This window comes from Coregonus clupeaformis, unplaced genomic scaffold, assembly GCF_020615455.1.
Source record: "Coregonus clupeaformis isolate EN_2021a unplaced genomic scaffold, ASM2061545v1 scaf1300, whole genome shotgun sequence".
Taxonomy (NCBI): domain Eukaryota; kingdom Metazoa; phylum Chordata; class Actinopteri; order Salmoniformes; family Salmonidae; genus Coregonus; species Coregonus clupeaformis.
In genome coordinates, this window is record NW_025534754.1 from 79112 (window position 1) to 104313 (window position 25202).

General features: G+C 45.1%; 1 protein-coding gene, 1 non-coding gene and 1 pseudogene across 2 annotated transcripts; 2 read left to right on the plus strand and 1 right to left on the minus strand.

The window, feature by feature from the left end:
• The first annotated feature begins 4078 nt into the window (after positions 1–4078).
• Positions 4079–15630, plus strand: LOC121561914 (annotated as a pseudogene).
• A 709-nt stretch (positions 15631–16339) lies between these two features.
• LOC121561916 (high choriolytic enzyme 2-like) lies at positions 16340–22205 on the plus strand. Its single transcript, XM_041874340.1, has 7 exons — positions 16340–16376; positions 17387–17554; positions 18137–18254; positions 18494–18672; positions 18941–19022; positions 21885–22009; positions 22122–22205. The coding sequence occupies exons 1-7, from the start codon at positions 16340–16342 to the stop codon at positions 22133–22135; spliced, it is 723 nt and encodes a 240-aa protein (XP_041730274.1). The 3' UTR covers positions 22136–22205.
• Positions 18782–18862, minus strand: trnaa-ggc. Its single transcript has one exon. It is a non-coding gene; the product is annotated as a tRNA-Ala (tRNA).
• Positions 22206–25202: the final 2997 nt, after the last annotated feature.

The following is a 25202-nucleotide window of genomic DNA, read 5'->3' on the forward strand; positions in this document are numbered from 1 at the left end:
TTATGTTGGGGAGGGGGATGCTTTTTTAAAATGACACGTCTAAACCCAACAATGCAGTAAGTGTCACGATCGTCTGAAGAAGCGGACCAATACGCTAGCGCGTGGAGTGAACATGATGACTTTATTTATTAAAGCAACCACGAAAAACAACAAATGACGATAGTGAAGTCCTCTGTAACACTGACAGAAACATGGAACAAAAACCCACAACCCCAAGGTGAAAACACACAGTATAAATATGGCTCCCAATCAGAGATAACGAGCCGACAGCTGACACTCGTTACCTCCGATTGGGAGTCATTGACCAAACATAGAAAAAACAACCTAGACTAACCAACATAGAAATACACCCAAGTGAAATGAACAACCCTGGCTCAAAATCAAAGTCCATAGAGCCAGAGTGTCACAGTACCCCCCTAAAGGTGCGAACTCCGGGGGCGCACCAGCAAAACAGTCTAGGGGAGGGTCTGGGTGGGCGTCTGTCTATGGTGGCGGCTCAGGCACTGGTCGTGGTCCCCACCCCACCTTAGTCACTACCCGCTTGTGTAACCTCCTCCACATGACCACCCCCAACTAAACCCCACAGGATTAAGGGGCAGCACTGGACCAAGAGGCATCACCAGACTCAGGGGAGCACCGGACTAAGGGGGCAGCACCGGGCTAAGGGGGCAGCACCGGGCTAAGGGGGCAGCACCGGACAAGGGGCAGCACCGGGCTAAGGGGCAGCACCGGACTAAGGGGCAGCACCCGGCCTAAGGGGCAGCACCGCCTAAGGGCAGCACCGGGCTAAGGGGCAGCACCGGGCTAAGGAGCAGCACCGGGCTAAGGGGCAGTACCGGACTAAGGGGCAGCTCCGGACTAAATGGCGGATCCTGGCTGGCTGGCGGATCCGGGCTGGGACGGCTCTGGCGGATCCGGGCTGGACGGCTCTGGCGGATCCCTGGCTGGACGGCTCCGACGGATCCTGGCTGAACGGCTCTGGCGGATCCTGGCTGGACGGCTCTGGCGGATCCTGGCTGAACGGCTCTGGCGGATCCTGGCTGGACGGCTCTGGCGGATCCTGGCTGGGCGGCTCTGGCGGATCCTGGCTGGACGGCTCTGGCGGATCCTGGCTGGACGGCTCTGGCGGATCCTGGCTGGACGGCTCTGGCGGATCCTGGCTGGACGGCTCTGGCGGATCCTGGCTGGACGGCTCTGGCGGATCCTGGCTGAACGGCTCTGGCGGATCCTGGCTGAACGGCTCTGGCGGATCCTGGCTGGGACGGCTCTGGCGGATCCTGGCTGGACGGCTCTGGCGGATCCTGGCTGGACGGCTCTGGCGGATCCTGGCTGGACGGCTCTGGCGGATCCTGGCTGGACGGCTCTTGGCTGGCTGACGGGTCTGGCTGCTCATGGCTGGCTGACGGATCTGGCTGCTCGTGGCTGGCTGACGGATCTGGCTGCTCATGCGCTGGTGACGGATCTGGCTGCTCGTGGCTGGCTGACGGATCTGGCTGCTCATGGCTGGCTGACGGATCCGGCTGCTCATGGCTGGCTGGACGGATCTGGCTGCTCATGGCTGGCTGACGGATCTGGCTGCTCTGGCTGGCTGACGGATCTGGCTGCTCATGGCTGGCTGACGGTGCTGGCTGGGCGGCTGGCGGTGGAGGCGGACCCCAGCCTCGGAGAGTGGTCATCACCTCCCGCAGGGCGGTTCCCATCTGCAGGAGCTGCTCTTGCTGGACCCGAACCTGGGCTTCCAGTCTTGCACGGGCTGCGTCGGCTCCTGCTGATTCCATCGCTGGTGTATGATTCTGTCTGGCGGAAGGCTCTAGCGGCTCCTGTCTGGCGGAAGGCTCTAGCGGCTCCGGTCTGGCGGACGGCTCTGAAGGCTCATAGCAGACGGGCGGCTTTGCAGGCTCAGTACAGACGGGCGGCTTATGCAGCGCTTGGCAGACGGGCAGTTCAGGCGCCATAGGGCAGACGGGCAGTACAGGCGCCGTTGAGCAGACGGGCAGTTCAGGCGCCCAAGCCATGTGCCCCCCCCCTAAAATTTTTTTTTTGGGGTTGCCTCCCGTCCTTCCGACGATGGCCCTGCTGATGTCGTTGCTCCTCTCCTGCCAGGTTCTCCCCCTTCATCGCCCTCCGGTACCGGACGGCCTCCTCCTGCGTTATCTGTCCCCAACCGAGGAGGACATCCACCAGCGTTTTCTCCTTACTCCGGCGCTTCCTCCCCAAGAAATGTTTGGGTAGTACTCCGGGCTTCCAGCCTTGCCTCCGTGCTCCGCCTCATACCACCTCCTCTCTGCTTTAGCTGCCTCCAGCTCTTCACGAGGGCGGTGATATTCCTCCCGGTTGTGCCCAAGGACCCTTTCCAGCCCGTATCTCCTCCCATGTCCACGAATCCTTTGGAGCGTCCATAAATCCTGTGTGGTAGGTCCTGTTGCCGTTTGTTACGCTGCTTGGTCCTCTTGTGGTGGGTTTTTCTGTCACGATCGTCTGAAGAAGCGGACCAATACGCAGCGCGTGGAGTGAACATGATGACTTTATTTATTAAAGCAACCACGAAAAAACAACAAATGACGATAGTGAAGTCCTCTGTAACACTGACAGAAACATGGAACAAAAACCCACAACCCCAAGGTGAAAACACACAGTATAAATATGGCTCCCAATCAGAGATAACGAGCCGACAGCTGACACTTCGTTACCTCCGATTGGGAGTCATTGACCAAACATAGAAAAAACAACCTAGACTAACCAACATAGAAATACACCCAAGTGAAATGAACAACCCTGGCTCAAAATCAAAGTCCATAGAGCCAGAGTGTCACAGTAAGCAATATCCCTGTAGTACTAAAAATATCAAGGTAGAACAAAAACCCACAAGAAATAAAAAGCTAAATACAGGGTCAGTTCAAATACCATATTAACAATGTGCAGGGATACTGGAGTGATGGAGGTAGATATGTATAGGGGTAAGGTGACTAGGCAACAGGATATATGATGTACGTGAGTGTGAATAGAGACCTGTGAGTGTGAATAGAGACCTGTGAGTGTGAATAGAGACCTGTGAGTGTGCATAGAGTCAGTGCAAAAAGAAACAATGAAATACAAGGGTATTAGTTAATAATATAACAATAATATGCCATTTAGCTATTTAGCAGTCGAATAATAATAAGTTAAAGATTTAAAGTGGGGTCTCTCGCTGCGCAAGCCCCATTAATATTAACTATAAGTCAGAAATAATTGGTACAATATCTAATGTGTGGCTGATTTCGCAAGACACATTAACTAATTGAAACAAGACACATTAACTAACTGAAACAAGACACATTAACTAACTGAAACAAGACACATTAACTAACTGAAACAAGACACATTAACTAACTGAAACAAGACACATTAACTAACTGAAACAAGACACATTAACTAACTGAAACAAGACACATTAACTAACTGAAACAAGACACATTAACTAACTGAAACAAAGACACATTAACTAACTGAAACAAAAGACACATTAACTAACTGAAACAAGACACATTAACTAACTGAAACAAGACACATTAACTAACACTGAAACAAGACACATTAACTAACTGAAACAAGACACATTAACTAACTGAAACAAGACACATTAACTAACTGAAACAAGACACATTAACTAACTGAAACGAGACACATTAACTAACTGAAATGAGCCACATTAACTAACTGAAATAAGACACATTAACTAACTGAAACAAGACACAATAACTAACTGAAATGAGCCACCTAGGATTATTCCGTTGGTAACCGGTTTATAATAGTGATAAGGCTTATCCACTCCGTGTTGCGTCAGGCGTATGAACAGCCCTTAGCCGTGGTATATTGGTCATATACCACACCCCCTCTGGCCTTGTTGCTTAATCATACCACTCCAAAGCTGGAGTCATTATCATTATGCAGACAGACATGACTCTACGGTGCTGAATGATGTTGCTGTTTACGAGGCGTGTCCCACCAAGCCCTAAACTGGAATACCGGTTATTATGTTAAACAACAGGTTGAAGGCTCTACAATTAGGTTGTAATGCTTTCTAAAGTTATCCCTAGAAGCTGCTGTATATAAGGCTGATGCCAGCAGTACTCAACATTTCCTGATTCCCATGATGGACCTGACTGTGACGACCCTGCTGTCCATGGTGGTTTCCAGCTCTACTACCTGTGCCTGGGCCATACCTGCTCAGGTAAACACTACTGCAACTACAACCTGTTGTAACCCAAACTGTTTCATGTTGAGTTTTTACAATGAAAATGATATTTCGCTCTATTTGGTAGAGTTCCTCAACGAGCTCCAAAAGAGTCCCCAGGAGTTATTCAGGTAAACAACACACATATTACTCAACATTTCATAATACGAGAATACCACGATTAACATCTTTTATGTTTTAGATGATCACATTGTACACAGTGAGATGACAGCAATGGATCAAATCATGGAGGCCAATGAGTTCCAAGGTAAGAAAACCCTTCATCTTTTGCTAAAAGTCTACAGCCTTCCACTAGTCAGAGCAGTTCTCAGAGGACTAATCACGTGACTGGTGACGCATCGCACTTCCGCATTGTCTCCCTACTACTGTAGTGTTTGTTGCTACTTGGTTACCTGCCAAACCTTTTAGCTTTTTACTCTTAATAACTAAATAACTTAAAACTCTGTATTTAACAAGTTTAGCAGAAGTGAGGAGGAAGTCAGAAACTCTGCCATCTTTCTAGAGCTCCGACTTTGGAGGACCAATGGCGGGAAGCGAAGCTTTGTGCGATTTTGTTGCCGTGACTACAGTTGGTGAGGTATGGTGAAGAAGAGGGAGTAAAAATGGCTAAAGGTGGAAATGGAGTTGGGTTGGAGTGTTGGGTTGGAGGTTGGTTTGGAGTGTTGGGTTGGAGTGTTGGTTGGAGTGTTGGTTTGGAGTGTTGGTTGGAGTGTTGGTTTGGAGTGTTGGTTTGGAGTGTGGTTTGGAGTGTTGGGTTGGAGTGTTGGTTTGGAGTGTTGGTTTGGAGTGTTGGTTTGGAGTGTTGGTTTGTAGTGTTGGTTTGGAGTGTTGGTTGGAGTGTGGTTTGGAGTGTCGGTTTGGAGTGTTGGTTTGGAGTTGTCACGCCCTGACCTCTAGAACTCTAGTTAGTTTGGTCAGGGTGTGCATGTTTAGTTCTAGGTTGTTGTATTTCTATGTTTGGCCGGGTATGATTCCCAATCAGAGGCAGCTGTCGCTCGTTGTCTCTGATTGGGGATCATACTTAGGCAGCCTGGATGCAGTCCTTGTTTGTGGGATCTTGTTCCTGTTCAGCTGGTCCTCTGTAGCTCAGCTGGTAGAGCACGGCGCTTGTAACGCCAAGGTAGTGGGTTCGATCCCCGGGACCACCCATACACAAAAATGTGTGCACGCATGACTGTAAGTCGCTTTGGATAAAAGCGTCTGCTAAATGGCATTATATTATTTGTATAGCACTTTCACGTCACGTTGTTTTGTATGTTTATTCTATATAATAAGCATGTACGCTTTTCACGCTGCACCTTGGTCCGACCCGTCTCTCAACGTGGGTGACAGGAGTGTTGGTTTGGAGTGTGATTCACAAGCAAGGATGTTTTTTTGGGGTCTGGAAGATGGTGAAGGACGAACTGGGAAAAGTGGAACCGGTCAGAGACCAGGAGCTGTATGATGTTGATTTTGTGTGTGTCAAAAGCGTAAAAGGAGAAAGCTCTGTGGCTCAACAAGATGGCGACGTATGATGTTTTCAGAGTAGGGCACCGGTTAAAGGTGTCATCTCTGGTGTCTCGTTGGACATAGAGGCTGTGTGGTTTAGGGTTAACATTCCAGGAGGGGTAGACGGACGTCGCTTCAATCACATGATACACGGAAAGAAGGAGCAAAGCCTGTCAGTTTTACTGTCGTTTGATGAAATTGTTCTCCCAACTTAGTTAAAACTTCGTTTTTTATTTTTATTTCATCTTTATTTAACCAGGTAAGCCAGTTGAGAACAAGTTCTCATTTACAACTGCGACCTGGCCAAGATAAAGCAAAGCAGTGTTATAAAAACAACAACACAGAGTTACATATGGGGTAAAACAAAACATAAAGTCAAAAATACAACAGAAAATATATATACAGTGTGTGCAAATGTAGCAAGTTATGGAGGTAAGGCAATAAATAGGCCATAGTGCAAAATAATTACAATTTAGTATTAACACTGGAATGATAGATGTGCAGAAGATGATGTGCGAATCGAGATACTGGGGTGCAAATTAGCAAAATAAATAACAATATGGGGATGAGGTAGTTGGGTGGGCTAATTTCAGATGGGCTGTGTACAGGTGCAGTGATCGGTAAGGTGCTCTGACAACTGATGCTTAAAGTTAGTGAGGGAGATAAGAGTCTCCAGCTTCAGAGATTTTTGCAGTTCGTTCCAGTCATTTGCAGCAGAGAACTGGAAGGAATGGCGGCCAAAGGAGGTGTTGGCTTTGGAGATGACCAGTGAGATATACCTGCTGGAACGCAGACTACGGGTGGGTGTTGCTATGGTGACCAATGAGCTAAGATAAGGCAGGGATTTGCCTAGCAGAGATTTATAGACGACCTGGAGCCAGTGGGTTTGGGGACAAATATGTAGTGAGGGCCAGCCAACGAGAGCGTACAGGTCACAATGGTGGGTAGTATATGGGTCTTTGGTGACAAACCGGATGGCACTGTGATAGACTACATCCAATTTGCTGAGTAGAGTGTTGGAAGCTATTTTGTAAATGACATCGCCGAAGTCAAGGATCGGTAGGATAGTCAGTTTACGAGGGCATGTTTGGCAGCATGAGTGAAGGAGGCTTTGTTGCAATAGGGAAGCCGATTCTAGATTTAACTTTGGATTGGAGATGCTTAATGTGAGTCTGGAAGGAGAGTTTACAGTCTAACCAGACACCTAGGTATTTGTAGTTGTCCACATATTCTAAGTCAGACCCGCCGAGAGTAGTGATTCTAGTCGGGCGGGCGGGTGCAAGCAGCGTTCGATTGAAGAGCATGCATTTAGTTTTACTAGTGTTTAAGAGCAGTTGGAGGCTACGGAAGAAGTGTTGTATGGCGTTGAAGCTCGTTTGGAGGTTTGTTAACACAGTGTCCAATGAAGGGCCAGATGTATACAAAATGGTGTTGTCTGCGTAGAGGTGGATCTGAGAGTCACCAGCAGCAAGAGCGACATCATTGATATACACAGAGATTAGAGTCGGCCCGAGAATTGAACCATGTGGCACCCCCATAGAGACTGCCAGAGGTCCAGACAACAGGCCCTCCGATTTGACACATTGAACTCTATTTGAGAAGTAGTTGGTGAACCAGGCGAGGCAGTCATTTGAGAAACCAAGGCTATTTAGTCTGCCAATAAGAATGCGATGATTGACAGAGTCGAAAGCCTTGGCCAGGTCGATGAAGACGGCTGCACAGTACTGTCTATTATCGATCGCGGTTATAATATCGTTTAGGACCTTGAGCGTGGCTGAGGTGCACCCATGACCAGCTCGGAAACCGGATTGCATATCGGAGAAGGTACAATGGGATTCAAAATGGTCGGTGATCTGTTTGTTAACTTGGCTTTCAAATACTTTCGAAAGGCAGGGCAGGATGGATATAGGTCTGTAACAGTTTGGATCTAGAGTGTCACCCCCTTTGAAGAGGGGGATGACCGCGGCAGCTTTCCAATCTCTGGGGATCTCAGATGATACGAAAGAAAGGTTGAACAGGCTAGTAATAGGGGTTGCGACAATTTCGGCTGCTAATTTTAGAAAGAAAGGGTCCAGATTGTCTAGCCCAGCTGATTTTTAGGGGTCCAGATTTTGCAGCTCTTTCAGAACATCAGCTATCTGAATTTGTGTGAAGGAGAAGCGGGTGGGGCATGGGCAAGTTGCAGCGGAGGGTGCAGAGCTGGTGGCCGGGGTAGGGGTAGCCAGGTGGAAAGCATGGCCAGCCGTAGCAAAATGCTTATTGAAATTCTTGATTATCGTAGATTTATCGGTGGTGACAGTGTTTCCTAGCCTCAGTGCAGTGGGCAGCTGGGAGGAGGTGCTCTTATTCTCCATGGACTTTACAGTGTCCCAAAACCTTTTTGGAGTTAGTGCTACAGGATGCAAATTTCTGTTTTTAAAAAAGCTAGCCTTTGCTTTCCTAACTGATTGTGTATATTTGTTCCTGACTTCCCTGAAAAGTTTCATATCGCGAGGGCTGTTCGATGCTAATGCAGTACACCACAGGATGTTTTTGTGCTGGTCAAGGGCAGTCAAGTCTGGGGTGAACCAGGGGCTATATCTGTTCTTAGTTCTGAATTTTTGAATGGGGCATGCTTATTTAAGATGAGAGGAAAGCACTTTTGAAGAACATCCAGGCATCCTCTACTGACGGAATGAGGTCAATATCCATCCAGGATACCCGGCCAGGTCAATTAGAAAGGCCTGCTCGCTGAAGTGTTTTAGGGAGCGTTTGACAGTGATGAGGGGTGGTCGTTTGACCGCAGAGATATGAGGTGAGACCAGTATGTACAGAAGGTCGTAGTCAGATGAAGCATGTTGCTGTAATTGTGATGGGAATCACGTTCCTGAGTTCCCGGAGTGCAAGGATGAAGGAGGTTGCAGTAGCTAGAATCAGGGCTATCAGCAGGTCTCCTATGTGGAGGCAGTGAAAATAGGTGAATGAGTGAGTAGAGAGGAGATGGTAGTGGATGTCCCACAGTCTGCCATGCAGGAGAAGGATCCCAACAAACTAACAGTGAAGAAAATAGACTTTGTTGCGTTTATAGTACAAGTGATAAATTGCGTGTTAAATTAGTCAAACTAATAAAAAAAATCTAAGAAGCTAGACATCATCATCACATATTCATTGTGAAGGCGACAAATAGATTTCTGGATCTCCAGGACTTTACAGCCAAAATGTTACAGGGAGTACTGAATGAAAAGGTTCCCCACTCCCAGGTTCCTGAGCCTGTGTAGGGATCTGAATAGACATTTAAATCCGACTGAAAGAGTACAGTTTAGATTTTGTTCGAAATTCAGGGTCAGTTATTAAGAGAATATAGTGGTATAGATAGAGAATATAGTGGTATAGATAGAGAATATAGTGGTATAGATAGAGAATATAGTGGTATAGATAGAGAATATAGTGGTATAGATAGAGAATATAGTGGTATAGATAGGTCGTGATCGGCAGTAGGTGGCGGTGTATGCCTCTGTTCTCTGGTTACGGTCCGCCAATAAAAACTCAAAGAAGAAGTTTAGCAACGTCTTAGTTTTGGCCTCTAAACTTTTTTAATTCAACTTTTTCACCGCGGACACTTTATCTGGACATAGATTTGCAGGACCTCCTCCGGCCCAAAAAAGCTAAGTAACATTATGCCTTCTCATTGTAGCCGCTGTAGTCTTAATATACAGGAGAACTATCGCCTAATGGTGAGGATAGCCGGGTCTACCATGTCTGGCCACTCTACCATAAAGGCCTGATTGGTGTTGTGCTGCAGAGATGGTTGTCCTTCTGGAAGGTTCTCCCATCTCCACAGAGGAACTCTGAGCTCTGTCAGATTGACCATCCCTTTCCCTTTCTAGGGAGGTTTTCCTAGCCACGGTGCTTCTACATCTGCATTGCTGCTGTTTGGGGTTTTAGGCTGGGTTTCTGTATAAGCACTTTGTGACAACTGCTGATGTAGAAAGGGGCTTAATAAAATACATGTGACTTGATTTGATACTTAGTACATGTAGACAGGGCTTTATAAATACATGGGATTGGATTTGATACTTAGTAGATGTAGACAGGGCTTTATAAATACATTTGATTTGATACTTGTAGACAGGGCTGACCTATGTTGGCCACTCTGTATGGTGTTTTATGGGCTGAGTCCCCATGTTGTGTTGTCTCTGCCTTCCATAGCTGCCCAGGTTCCAGACGGCACTAGTTTCCAGGGAAGGAGATATCGCTGTGACCACCGGGAGGCGCTCTAAGGCCTGTTTCGCACGCAGCTGTCTGTGGTCCAAGTCAGTGGACGGACACGTCTACATCGCATACAGGCTGTCCTTGGACTACAGTAAGTTACCCGCAGTGTTTCAGATATGGGCTGTTGGTCCTGTACCTTTCTACTAATATATATATATATATATACACATACATACACACACACACACTACCGTTCAAAAGTTTGGGGTCACTTAGACATTTCCTTGAGTTTGAATAGGAAATGTAGCAAAATGAATAGGAAATGTAGTCATTGACAAGGTTAGAAATAATGATTTTTAATTGAACTAATAATTGTGTCCTTCAAACTTTGCTTTCATCAAAAAATCTTCAATTTGCAGCAATTACAGCCTTGCAGACCTTTGGCATTCTAGTTGTGAATTTGTTGAGGTAATCTGAAGAGATTTCACCACATGCTTCCTGAAGCACCTCCCACAAGTTGGATTGGCTTGATGGGCACTTCTTACGTACCATACGGTCAAGCTGCTCCCACAACAGCTCAATAGGGTTGAGATCCGGTGACTGTGCTGGCCACTCCATTATAGACAGAATACCAGCTGACTGCTTCTTCCCTAAATAGCTATTGCTTAGTTTGGAGCTGTGCTTTGTTTCATTGTCCTGTTGTAGGAGGAAATTGGCTCCAATCAAGCGCCGTCCACAGGGTATGGCATGGCGTTGCAAAATGGAGTGATAGCCTTCCTTCTTCAAGATCCCTTTTACCCTGTACAAATTCTCCCACTTTACCACCACCAAAGCACCCCCAGACCATCACATTGCATCCACCATGCTTGGACAGGTGGCATCAAGCAATCCTCCAGCATCTTTTCATTTGGTCTACGTCTCACAAATGTTCTTTGTGATCCAAACACCTCAAACTTCGATTTGTCTGTCCATAACACTTTTCCCCAATCTTCCTCTGTCCAGTGTCTGTGTTCTTTTGCCCATCTTAATCTTTTATTTTTATTAGCCAGTCTGAGATATGTCTTTTTCTTTGCAACTCTGCCTAGAAGGTCAGCATCCCGGAGTCGCCTCTTCACTGTTGACGTTGAGACTGGTGTTTTGCGGGTACTATTTAATGAATCTGCCAGTTGAGGATCTGTGAGGCGTCTGTTTCTCAAACTAGACACTCTAATGTATTTGTCCTCTTGCTCAGTTGTGCACCGGGGCCTCCCACTCCTCTTTCTATTCTGGTTTGTGCTGTTCTGTGAAGGGAGTAGTACACAGCGTTGTACGAGATCTTCAGTTTCTTGGCAGTTTCTTGCATGGAATAGCCTTCATTTCTCAGAACAAGAATAGACTGACAAGTTTCAGAAGAAAGTTATTTGTTTCTGGCCATTTTGAGCCTGTAATTGAACCCACAATTGCTGATGCTCCAGATACTCAACTAGTCTCAAGAAGGCCAGTTTTATTGCTTCTTTAATCAGCACAAGAGTTTTCAGCTGTGCTAACATAATTGCAAAGGGGTTTTCTAATGATCAATTAGCCTTTTAAAATGATAAACTTGGATTAGCAAACACAACGTCCCATTGGAACACAGGACTGATGGTTGCTGATAATGGGCCTCTGTACGCCTATGTAGCTATTCCATTACAAATCAGCCGTTTTTCAGCTACAATAGCCATTTACAACATGAACAATGTCTACACTATTTCTGATCAATTTGATGTTATTTTAATTGACAAAAAAATTGCTTTTCTTTCGAAAACAAGGACATTTCTAAGTAACCCAAACTTTTGAACGATAGTGTACATACACCTGTTCTGAAAGGCCCCAGAGTCTGCAACACCACTAAGCAAGGGGCACCACCAAGCAAGCGGCACCATGAAGACCAAGGAGCTCTCCAAACAGGTCAGGGACAAAGTTGTGGAGAAGTACAGATCAGGGTTGGGTTATACAAAAATATCAGAAACTTTGAACATCCCACAGAGCCCATTAAATCCATTATTAAAAAATTGAAAAATATGGCACCACAATAAACCTGCCAAGAGAGGGCCGCCCACCAAAACCCACGGACCAGGCAAGGAGGGCATTAATCAGAGAGGCAACAAAGAGACCAAAGATAACCCTGAAGGAGCTGCAAAGCTCCACAGTGGAGATTGGAGTATCTGTCCATAGGACCACTTTAAGCTGTACACTCCACAGAGCTGGGCTTTACGGAAGAGTGGCCAGAAAAAATCCATTGCTTTAACGAAAGAAATCGGCAAACACGTTTGGTGTTCGCCAAAAGCCATGTGGGAGACTCCCCAAACATATGGAAGAAGGTACTCTGGTCAGATGACACTAAAATTGAGCTTTTTGGCCATCAAGGAAAACGCTATGTCTGGCGCAAACCCAACACCTCTCATCACCCCGAGAACATCATCCCCACAGTGAAGCATGGTGGTGGCAGCATCATGCTGTAGGGATGTTTTTTATCGGCAGGGACTGGGAAACTGGTCAGAATTGAAGGAATGATGGATGGTGCTAAAATACAGGGAAATTCTTGAGGGAAACCTGTTTCAGTCTTCCAGAGATTTGAGACTGGGACGGAGGTTCACCTTCCAGCAGGACAATGACCCTAAGCATACTGCTAAAGCAACACTCGAGTGGTTTAGGGAAACATTTAAATGTCTTGGAATGGCCTAGTCAAAGCCCAGACCTCAATCCAATTGAGAATCTGTGGTATGACTTAAAGATTGCTGTACACCAGCGGAACCCATCCAACTTGAAGGAGCTGGAGCAGTTTTGCCTTGAAGAATGGGCAAAAATCCCAGTGGCTAGATGTGCCAAGCTTATAGAGACATACCCCAATTGCTGCCAAAGGTGGCTCTACAAAGTATTGACTTTGGGGGGGGGGGGGGGGGGGTGAATAGTTATGCACGTGTTATGTTTTTTTGTCTTGTTTGTTTCACAATAAAACATATTTTGCATCTTCAAAGTGGTAGGCATGTTGGGTAAATCAAATGATACAAAATCCATTTTAATTACAGGTTGTAAGGCAACAAAATAAGAAAAATGCCAAGGGGGGTCAACCAGCTTCACCTGGAATGCTTTTCCAATAGTCTTGAAGGAGTTCCCACATATGGTGAGCACTTGTTGGCTGCTTTTCCTTCACTCTGCCGTCCGACTCATCCCAAACCATCTCAATTGGATTGAGGTCAGGGGATTGTGGAGGCCAGGTCATCTGATGCAGCACTCCATCACTCTGCTTCTTGGTAAAATAGCCCTTACACAGCCTGGAGGTGTGTTTGGTCATTGTCCTGTTGAAAAACAAATGATATTCCCACTAAGCCCAAACCAGATGGGATGGTGTTTCGCTGCAGAATTCTGTGGTAGCCATGCTGGTAAAGTGTGCCTTGAATTCTAAATAAATCACGGACAGTGTCACCAGCAAAGCACCCCCACACCATAACACCTCCTCCTTTGGACTCCAGAACAAAGGACACATTTCCACTGGTCTAATGTCCATTGCTCGTGTTTCTTGGCCCAAGCAAGTCTCTTCTTCTTATTGGTGTCCTTTAGTAGTGGTTTCTTTGCAGCAATTCGACCATGAAGGCCTGATTCACACAGTCCCCTCTGAACAGTTGATGTTGAGATGTGTCTGTTATTTGAACTCTGTGAAGCATTTATTTGGGCTGCAATTTCTGAGGCTGGTAACCAATGAACTTATCCTCTGCAGCAGAGGTAACTCTGGGTCTTCCATTCCTGTGGCGGTCCTCATGAGAGCCAGTTTCATCATAGCGCTTTTACCAAATAGGGCTATCTTCTGTATACCCCCCCTACCTTGTCACAACACAACTGATTGGCTCAAACTTATTAAGAAGTAAATACATTCCATAAATTAACTTTTAAGAAGGCACACCTGTTAATTGAAATGCATTCCAGGTGACTACCTCATGAAGCTGGTTGAGATAATGCCAAGAGTGTGCAAAGCTGTCATCAAGGCAAAGGGTGGCTATTTGAAGAATCTCAAATATAAAATATGTTTTGATTTGTTTAACACTTTTTGGGTTACTACATTGATTCCATATGTGTTATTTCATAGTTTTGATGTCTTCACTATTATTCTACAATGTAGAAAATAGTAAAAATAAAAGAAAACCCTTGAATGAGTAGGTGTTCAGAGAGAGAGAGAGAGCGAGAGAGAGAGCGAGAGAGAGAGAGAGAGAGAGAGAGAGAGAGAGAGAGAGAGAGAGAGAGAGAGAGAGAAGAGAGAGAGAGAGAGAGAGAGAGAGAGAGAGAGAGAGGAGAGAGAGAGAGAGAGAGAGAGAGAGAGAGAGAGAGAGAGAGAGAGAGAGAGAGAGAGAGAGAGAGAGAGAGAGAGAGAGAGAGAGAGAGAGGAAATATAGTTGGTCCTGTACCTTTACACTAATATGTTGTGTGTGTGTATAAATATATACTATGTGGGCTGGAGGTGAATATTCACACAATAGGGATGTTTTGTTGACTGATTGAACTTCTTCTCCTCCTCAGTCTTCTTCTTCTTCTTGAATGTGTTTCTCCCTTTCCCTCCACAGGTGATTTGGATGAGAGGATAATCAAGTCTGGTATGGAGAAGGTGGAGAGAGGAACCTGTGTGCGTTTTGTTCCATGGACGCATCAGCGGGACTTCCTGGATATCCAGCCTAAGTCAGGGTGAGAGAAGAACCACTTTGTAATGTGATGATGAGTTTGTCTGAATCTATGAATCGATGGTCCTTATTCCCTATGTAGTGCACTACTTCTGGTCATAGATTTCTGTGAGACATAGTGTGGCATTACAGACGCCCCTTGTCTCCCCTTTTAGATAAGGACTGTGTGTACTGTTGTTGTTGTTGTTGTTGTTGTTGTTGTTGTTTAGGTGTTGGTCGTACCTAGGGCAGCGTGGTGGCAGACAGACGGTATCTCTACAGTCTCCTGACTGTATGTGGTCTGGGGTGGCCTCCCACGAACTCATGCATGCCCTGGGCTTTGTGCACGAACATTCCCGCGCCGACCGGGACAACTATGTCACTGTCCTGTGGGAGAACATCTGGAAGGGTGAGACAGACGTGAGGCTGTTGACACTATGGTTGGGGTCGTTTTTAATGTTCATTTGGTATATTCAATCAACTGAAATGTGTTCTCCGGCAACAGATCGCGTACGGAACTTTGAGAAGTTCAAAACCAACAATCTGGACACTCCCTATGACTTCGGCTCCATCATGCACTTTGGAATGTATGTAGCAAGGAAGTTATTTCATTAACTCACTATTATCAGATGGAGTTATATGTGAAGGTAGTCTTACAATGACGTTTCTGTGTAAATACAGGTATGCCTATTCAGAAGATGGAGATCCGACCATTATCCCTAAGAGGAACAACCGGAACATTCTGGGGCAGAGGACCGGTCTCAGTGAACTGGACAAGATGAAGATTAACAAACTCTACAACTGTGGTTGGTAGCAAACAATATTTCCTTCACATTTGAGGCAAAGTTATTTTTTAAAATGAGTTATTATTTTGTATTCGTTTTCAAAGGTTGTCAATATAGAACAAAGGTATGATCACTAGATGTGTCCTCATGACCTTTCTGATTCCTCTCTCTCACTTTTGACAGAAACCCTGGAGGATTATTAATCAAACAGTGAAACATCCCACTGAATACAATCTCTGGTGTCAGATAAATGGAGCATTTAAATAAAGATTGATTGACAACTTGGTAGCAGCTGTTCTTCTGTATATCACATCACATGTTGTTGTGTCACACAAAGTCTGAGAAATGACTGTTTACCTGTTTTTAATATATCAGTTCTGGGACAACACCTTTAAATGGCTCGTCTCTGAAAGTGCTGAATGTCCTGTGTAAAAGTACGGGGTATAGCTGGAGGACGTTGTTAAGTGCCATCAATGGATTTGTGTTAATGTCATAGGACGACACGAGGGGCAGACAAGGGATCAAAGTTCTGGGATATGATTCATCCTGTAACATCAGAACATGTAACCAATCAGTGCAGACCTCAGGAGGTGAGGGGGTAGAGGTCTATATAGGTGTGGTGTTAGGACCTGTATCAGGATTAAAGATCGGTCTGGGACATGGAAGTCATGATCTCTCTAGGAATCATCTTGGGGTTGATGACCCAAACCTGCACTCTACCTATCCAGGTAAGCGCTGAATTAAGTTCAGAATGAATATTACTGTAGAGGTCCTCTCTCACGTGATACTTTCTAAAAGGAACATTTATTACCACAGAATTCATCAGTGATGCAAGAAATGAAAAGGAGGTTGAGAAGAGAATACTCAGGTAAATTCTTGAAATGTTTCCATTAACTTGATTTTGTTTGTATTAACAGTTATTAACACTTATCTATTATCCTTTTAAAATAGAGGTGCTTAGAGGTCCAGAAGAAATGAATGCAATGGACAGGATCCTGAGATCCAATGGGAGTAAGTATAGTATTAGTTGCTTAGTTCGGGGTAGGAGTTTATAGGGAAGGAGATATACTGTATTTGGGGTAGGAGTTTACAGGGAAGGAGATATACTGTATTTGGGGTAGGAGTTTACAGGGAAGGAGATATACTGTATTTGGGGTAGGAGTTTACAGGGAAGGAGATATACTGTATTTGGGGTAGGAGTTTACAGGGAAGGAGATATACTGTACATGTATAATGTATGAAACCCTCCTCCAGCTCTGGATTCAGCTTGAAGGGCCTGGGCTCTGTCTGAAATGGCACGCTAATCTCTTTGGACCCTGGTCTAAAGTAGTGCACTATATAGGGAATAGGGTGCCATTCTCTGGTCTAAAGTAGTGCACTATATAGGGAATAGGGTGCCATTCTCTGGTCTAAAGTAGTGCACTATATAGGGAATAGGGTGCCATTGGGACTCGTTCCAGGTGTTTGTGAGAGGGACTGTAAGGGGTTTTAGTACCGTACCTGTGTTACGAGAATTTCTATTTCTAATTCAACCTAAGCTTGAATCATTACCAGAGGTTGTAAGGCTCTGGTTTTAATCATAAATGATTCAAGGTCCACAACCAACAAGGATTATCTGTATGTTTATTCATGGAGAGCTCTGGCGCCCAAAACCCATACCCTCCTGTTTTATACCTCGACACCCCAAGGCACCCTGCTCCGCCCACCTCTAGGAGGCCCCCTGTAACCCGTTTTCTCAGTCCCCTTCACCCTGGAATGTTTAGTCCCGCCCCCCTCTGTTAGTAGGTTGACAATACATTATAATTCTAATACAGTTCACACATTTATACTGTATTTGGGGTGAAATCCTTTAGTCATTATTCTTAAAATACAAATTAATCTAACAACCTGTCAGCAGTAACGTGGTTTTAGTGCAGTACCTGTCAGCAGTAACGTGGTTTTAGTGCAGTACCGGTCAGCAGTAACGTGGTTTTAGTGCAGTACCGGTCAGCAGTAACGTGGTGATCATGTCTCTCTGCCAGGGCGGGGCAGCCCTAGAGCCCGAGGCCTGTCCTTCAGGGAAGGAGACATTGCCAGCTCCTACAGCACACAGAGCCGCAGCGCCATAACCTGCCCTGGTAACTCCTGCCTCTGGCCCAAGGCAGTGGATGGATTTGTCTATGTCCCCTACATTATTTCTCCACAATATGGCAAGTCTCTGTTACATTCCTCTGTTTTGTCTAATTTATCCATGACAAGTATCTGTACATTGGTAGTAGGTGAATTAGGTAGCTATACAGTTTACATTTTAGTCATTTAGCAGACGCTCTTATCCAGAGCGACTTACAGGAGCAATTAGGGTTAAGTGCCTTGCTTAAGGGCACATCGACAGATTTTTCACCTAGTCGGCTCTGGGATTAGAACCAGCGACCTTTCAGTTACTGGCACAACGCTCTTACCCACTAAGCTACCTGCCACCCCATACCTACTTAGCTATCACCAAGTATCTGTACATTGGTAGTAGGTGAATTAGGTAGATATCACCAAGTATCTGTACATTGGTAGTAGGTGAATTAGGTAGATATCACCAAGTATCTGTACATTGGTAGTAGGTGAATTAGGTAACTATCACCAAGTTGTAAAGTTAGAGTCGGGTTATGACTCCCATTGAAAATGACTTCTTTATGACAAATTGTGAACTGATGTACACTAACTTCACACTTTTAATGTCAATCATTAGTTTGTGCTTAGTAGGCAATTAGTAACAGTCGGAGTTTAATTCTGATTGACAGATGACATGGATAGAATCACCATAGAGATGGGAATGCTGGACATCTTGTCTGAAACGTGTGTGAAGTTTGTTCCTCGCAGCCATGAAGCCAACTTCCTGGATATACAGCCCAGGTTTGGGTCAGTGTTGTATCTTATACGTTGGTTCGGAACTCAATGGACATATTCTTAGGATACATTCTGAAACATCTTGCTTCTAGTTCCAGTTGCTTCATGTAAGATATGCAGTGACAGCCTGGTCCCAGATCTGTTTGTGCTGTCTTGATAACTGTGGCAAGACAGCACAAACAGACTTGGACCAGGCTAATCCAGTAATATTATATTTTGCTGAACGTGTCTCTGCCTTTTCGTACCACTAGCTGCTGGTCATTCCTGGGTAGGACTGAAGGAGCCCAGCCCCTCTCCCTGCAGTCCCCTGGGTGCATGTGGTCTGGCATCGCCTCCCATGAACTCATGCACGCTCTGGGCTTTGTGCACGAGCAGTCCCGCTCTGATCGGGATCACTATGTTTCTATTATATGGGAAAACATCATGCAGGGTCAGTGTTCTATCAATACTTCACCTGGGACATTTACATTTTAGTCATTTAGCAGACGCTCTTATCCAGAGCCACTTACACTAGTGAGTGCATATATTGTTCATACTTTTTCATACTGGTCCCCAGTGGGAATCGAACCCACAACCCTGGCATTGCCAGCGCCATGCTCTACCAGCTGAGCTACAGGGGATCCTCTCTCTCTCTATTCATGTAATTACTGTACGTAGGATGACATATAGACTGAAATTATGTATGTCCCTATAAACAGGTCAGGTGCATAACTTTAAGAAGTACCAGACCAACAACCTCAATACTGTCTATGACTACAGCTCCATCATGCACTATGGCAGGTGAGTTGGTTTAGGGGGTGATAGACTATTCATTGGTCACTCACTTCATGGGGCCAGCCTACAGGAAGTAGCTAAGATTGTGTTCTGAGGTTCCATTCTTTAAAATTGTTTTAAAAAAATTATCCTATCCATTTTTTTGGTCACATGCGCCGAATACAACAGGTTTAGACTTTACCGTGAAATGCTTACTTACGATCCCTTTCCCAACAATGCAGAGTTAAAAAGTATGAACATTGTAACACAAATATCAATAATGAGGCTATATACAAGGAGTAACGGTACCGAGTCAATGTGCAAGGAGGGGTACGCGGTAGTGGAGGTAGTATGTAAATGTAGGTAGGAAACAGAGGGCACTCCCCGACCCACATCGACGGGGCTGTAGTGGAGCGGGTCGAGAGCTTCAAGTTCCTCGCTGTCCACATCACCAAGGACTTAACATGGTCGCCTCACACCAACACAGTCATGAAGAAGGCAAGACAGCGCATCTTCCCCCTCAGAAGGTTAAAACGATTTAGCATGGCCCCTCAGATCCTCAAAAAGGCACTACAGAGGGTGCTGCGTACGGCCCAGTACATCACTGGGGCTGAGCTCCCTGCCATCCAGGACCTCTATACCAGGCGGTGTCAGAGGAACGGCCAGACATTTTTCAAAGACCCCAGCCACCCAAGCCATAGACTGTTCTCTCTGCTACCACACGGCAAACGGTACCGAAGAGCCATGTCTACCGTTACACTGACTCCATGCACACTCACTGGACTCTACCCAAAACGCTCACACAGGGAGTACAGCGGACACCCCTGTGGGGCCCCGTGTTCAGGGTCAGCGTGGTGGAGGTGATGTTACCTACCCTCACCACCTGGGGCGGCCCGTCAGAAAGTCCAGGATCCAGTTGTAGGGGGAGGTGTTCAGTCCCAGGGTCCCGAGCTTGGTGATGACCTAGGAGGGCACTATGACGTTTAACACTAAGCTGTAGTCCATGAACAGCATTCTCACATAGGTATTCCTCTTATCTAGGTGGGTGAGGGCAGTGTGAGAGCAATAGAGATTGCGTCGTCTGTGGATCTATTGTGGGTCCAGGGTGTCTGGGATGATGGCGTTGATGTCGTATGACCAGCCTTTCAAAGCATTTCATGGTTACAGATGTGAGTGCTACGGGACGATAGTCATTTAGGGAGGTTACCTTTGAGTTCTTAGGAACAGGGACAATGGTGGTCTGCTTGAAACATGTTGGGATTACAGACTGGGACAAGGAGATGTTGAAAATGTCTGTGAAGCCAGCTGGTCTGTGCATGCTCTGAGAACGTGCCCTGATGTTTCCGCCCTTTGCTAGTGTTCACCTGTTTAAAATTCTTACTCACGTCGGCCACCCGGAGAGCGTGATCACAGCCATCCCGGGACAGCAGGAGCTCTCATGCCTGGCTCAGTGTTGTTTGCTTGAAGCAAGCATAGGAGGCATTCCCCTAGTCTAGGACGTTTGCGTCACTGGGCAACTCACTGCTGGGTTTCCCTTTGCAATCCGTATATTCACAAAACCCTGCCACATCTGGCGCAGCTCGGAGCTGGTGTAGTAGGATTCTTAGTCCTATATTGACCTTTTCCACGTTTGATGGCTCGTTGAAGGTCATAGTGGGCTTTCTTGTAAGCGTCCATGACCGTGTCCCGTTCCTTGAAAGCGGTAGCTCTAGCCCGGTGCGGTTACTGCCTGTTATCCATGGTTTTTGGTTATAGTACGTACTGGTCACTGTGGAGACGACGTCGTCGATGCACTTATTGATGAAGCCTGTGACTGATGTGGTAAACGCTTCAATGTTATTGGATGAATCCCGGAACATATTCCAGTCTGTGCTAGAGATGCAGTCTTGTAGCTTAGCATCTGCTTCTTCGGACCACTTCCGTACTGAGCGTGTCACTATTACTTCCTGTTTGAGTTTTTCCTTGTAAACAGGAAGCAGGAGGATGGAGTCATGGTCTGATTTGCCGAAGGGAGGGCGAGGGTCTTGTATGCATTTCTGTGGGTAGAGTAAAAGTGGTCCAGAGTGTTAGCACCTCTTGTGGTGTAGGAGATGTTTTGGTAAAAGTGGGGTAAAAAACATTTCACTCTCCCTGCGTTAAAGTTTCTGTCTACTAGAAACGCTGCCTCTGGGAGTGTGTTTTCTTGTTTGTTTATGGCCCTGTACAGCTCGTTGAGTGCCTGCTTAGTGCCATTCTTGTTTTGTGGTGGGATGTAGACAGCAGTGATGATTACAGATGAAAACTCTCTTGGTAGATAAAAAAAGGTCTGCAGCTTACCATGAGGTATTCTAGTTCAGGTGAGCAAATGCTGGAGACTTCCTTCACACCTGAAGCAGCACACCAGTTGTTGTTTACAAAGAGGGACACCCCTCCCCCTTTGGTTTTACCTGAGTCTGCTGTCCGGTCGTGACGAAGCATGGATAAACCCTAGAGTTTTATGTCCATATCAGCCAAGTTTCTGAAGATAATATTACAGCTTTTCACATCCCGTTGGTAGGAAACTCTCGAACGGCGCTTATCCATCTTGTTCTCAAGTGACTGGACATTTGCCAATAAAACGGAGGGGAGTGACGGCCGATTTTCTCTGTATCTGAGCCTAAGAAGGACTCAAGTCCTCCTCCTGGATACCAGCCCTCCTCCCTCCAGCAGGGAAGTCTTATTTCTGTTCCATGATTCGGTTCTAAGGTTGTGTTCTAATGTTCAGTTCTAAGGTTGTGTTCTAATGTTCAGTTCTAAGGTTGTGTTCTAATGTTCAGTTCTAAGGTTGTATTCTAATGTTCAGTTAAAATGTTGTGTTCTAATCTTCGGTTCTAAGGCTGTGTTCTTCTAAGGTTGCGATCTCTGATGCAGGTATGCCTTCTCAGAGGACGGTGGACCAACCATCATCCCCAAACCAGATCCCTACACTCCAATTGGTCAGCGAGATGGACCCAGTCGTCTGGACATACACAAGATAAACCTACTGTATGAATGTGGTACGTAGTTAACACCTTCACGATCTCAGTGTATATGACATCTTTAAATCTTTCTGAAAGTATGTTTTCATGGCATCACTAGTACAGTTCAGTGTTTGATTTTGTCCGCTAGGTGGCCTGGTGTAACTGGATGAAGAACTGTCAGAACAGAAGTCATATCCCATTTTTACTGACATATAAAAAAGGACAATATATTTTAATAATGTTTATGAAACTTGAGATTGAGACACTGTCACGGTTTCTGCCGAGGCTGCTCCTTCTCCTTGTTCTGGCAGGCTTCGGCGGTCGTCATCTCCGGAGTACTAGCTGCCACCGTTCGTTGTTTCTGTGTTTGTTTGGTTTGGTCTGTTTTGGTACACCTGTTTCTCATTTTGTCTTGATTATGTGTCCTTTAAGTTCTCGTTGGTTCTGTCTTGTGGTTGTGTGTAGTTGTTCCTTGTCAGCTGGTGCTTCCAGTCAGTTAGTGCTCTATGTTGTATTGGATAGGGAGTCCTTGTTGTGCGTGTTTGCTGTGTTTTGCATTTATACACTGTGTGGGTTATTTTTCTCGTGCCCCTGGCTTTGTTTGTAGCCGTTCTTTTTGTGGACTTTACTAAAGTATTTTTGGACTAGCATCTGTGTCCTGCATCTGATTCCTACACCACACCTACGCCCGCTCTGACAGACACGTCAATAAAGTCTGTTACTAGTGTTGTACAATGTGATTTAAAGTGTGAGATCTTGTATAGTCGTCATCACAACTGCATGCACGTACTCTGTGTCTCCTGTATGACCATATAGGGATTCATGGGCAACCTCATTCAAGGGTTTTTCTTTATTTTTTTACTGTTTTCTACATTGTAGAATAATAGTGAAGACATCAAAACTGTGAAATAACACATATGGAATCATGTAGTAACCAAAAAAGTGTTAAATCAAAATATATTTGAGATTTGAGATTCTTCAAATAGCCACCCTTCGCCTTGATGACAGCTTTGCACACTCTTGGCATTCTCTCAACCAGCTTCACCTGGAATGCTTTTCAATGAACAGGTGTGCCTTCTTAAAAGTTCATGTGTTATTTCATAGTTTTGATGTCTTCACTATTATTCTACAATGTAGAAAATAGTTTTAAAAAATCAAGAAAAACCCTTGAATGAGTAGGTGTGTCCAAACGTTTGACCAGTAGTGTATTTAAAAGGCACACAGTTATAACCCATTTGTTCTCTACTGTTTGTAATGTTTGCCACATACTTGCCTTCTAAGACTGTCAATGATTGTTCCCCCATAACAATATCCAAATCTTAAATATGTCCAATTGATCCCATCTCTTGTTCTTGCATTTGATTTTATCACCTTTTTTTTCTTCCTTTTTTGGGGGGGGGGGTATTCTTTCTTAAAACTGCGTTGTTGGTTAAGGTCTTGTAAGTAAGCATTTCACGGTAAGGTCTACACCTGTTGTATTCGGCGCATGTGACAAATAAAATTTTATTTTATTTTTTATTTGAAATACAATAGAGTACCACCAAGCAACTCCCCCAGATCTCTGTTGCTGCTTTGATTTGAATCCATTGATTCTCTTTTGGATTTGAACCATAGAGCTTTTCCGGTAGAAGAAGCAGACATGATCTTTCTTGATCATTCTGATCCCAGGGAGCCCAGGTCAGTTCAGCTGCTAGTGTCTGCGTTGGAAGGCTCTTCGTGTCTCCTTCAGCCCGTCCCCTTCTTCTCTTCCAACGCATCCTTGAGGTCACTTTCTGCTTTCCACTGTCCTGTCGTAAGCTGCGCAGGAAATCGAAGGACAGGTAGAGGGACAGGTAAGTGAGGAACAGGTAGCAGGCCCACAGAATGACCATTATCGTAAGAATTGTCTGAAAGAAAACCTTTGAGGCAATATGAGCTTTCATACTCAGTAGAGTGAAAATATCATCTCCAGAGAAGTCTGTAAAAAATCTTCTTCCTCTCAGTAAAGTTTTGGAGAGTAGCATCATCCAAATAATTCATTACATTATAAATAGGCCTTAACAAAAACCTGTTCTACAACTGCTATGGTTATATATAAAAAAATAGTATGCACTCTCTAAACTAATAGCAGCATTACAATCCATCACCTTATCTACATTTACATTTTAGCAGACGCTCTTATCCAGAGCGACTTACAGTTAGTGCATACATTTTTTTTTTTTTATACTGGCCCCCCGTGGGAATCGAACCCACAACCCTGGCTTTGCAAACGCCATGCTCTACCAACTGAGCTACATCCCTGCCGGCCATTCCCTCCCCTACCCTGGACGACGCTGGGCCAATTGCGCCAATTTTCTTAACAGTAAATACAGTTGTATCAGTGATTTTGTATTTTTTAGATCATAAAATACAGAGTCAATACATTGTATAATGTTTTTATGAGCAGAGTCAATACATTGTATAATTTTGTTCGCTCAGTAGCTACAATGTTCATTCAGAAAAACCGATCCTCGTATTTTGACTGGCTGAGCAGTGACAAGGCCGCGCATAAACACCAATGATACATCATCATTAAAACACCCAATGGCAGGCTAGCAACTAGACTCGCACTAAATTTACACATTTGCAGCTAGATACAGTGAGGGAAAAAAAGTATTTGATCCCCTGCTGATTTTGTAAGTTTGCCCACTGACAAAGAAATGATCAGTCTATCATTTTAATGGTAGGTTTATTTGAACAGTGAGAGACAGAATAACAACAAAAAAATCCAGAAAAACGCATGTCAAAAATGTTATAAATTGATTTGCATTTTAATGAGGGAAATAAGTATTTGACCCCCTCTCAATCAGAAAGATTTCTGGCTCCCAGGTGTCTTTTATACAGGTAATGAGCTGAGATTAGGAGCACACTCTTAAAGGGAGTGTTCCTAATCTCAGTTTGTTACCTGTATAAAGACACTGTCCACAGAAGCAATCAATCAATCAGATTCCAAACTCTCCACCATGGTCAAGACCAAAGAGCTCTCCAAGGATGTCAGGGACAAGATTGTAGACCTACACAAGGCTGGAATGGGCTACAAGACCATCGCCAAGCAGCTTGGACTGAAATCCTGCAGCGCCCGCAAGGTCCCCCTGCTCAAAAAAGCACATATACAGTGGGGAAAAAAAGTATTTAGTCAGCCACCAATTGTGCAAGTTCTCCCACTTAAAAAGATGAGAGAGGCCTGTAATTTTCATCATAGGTACACGTC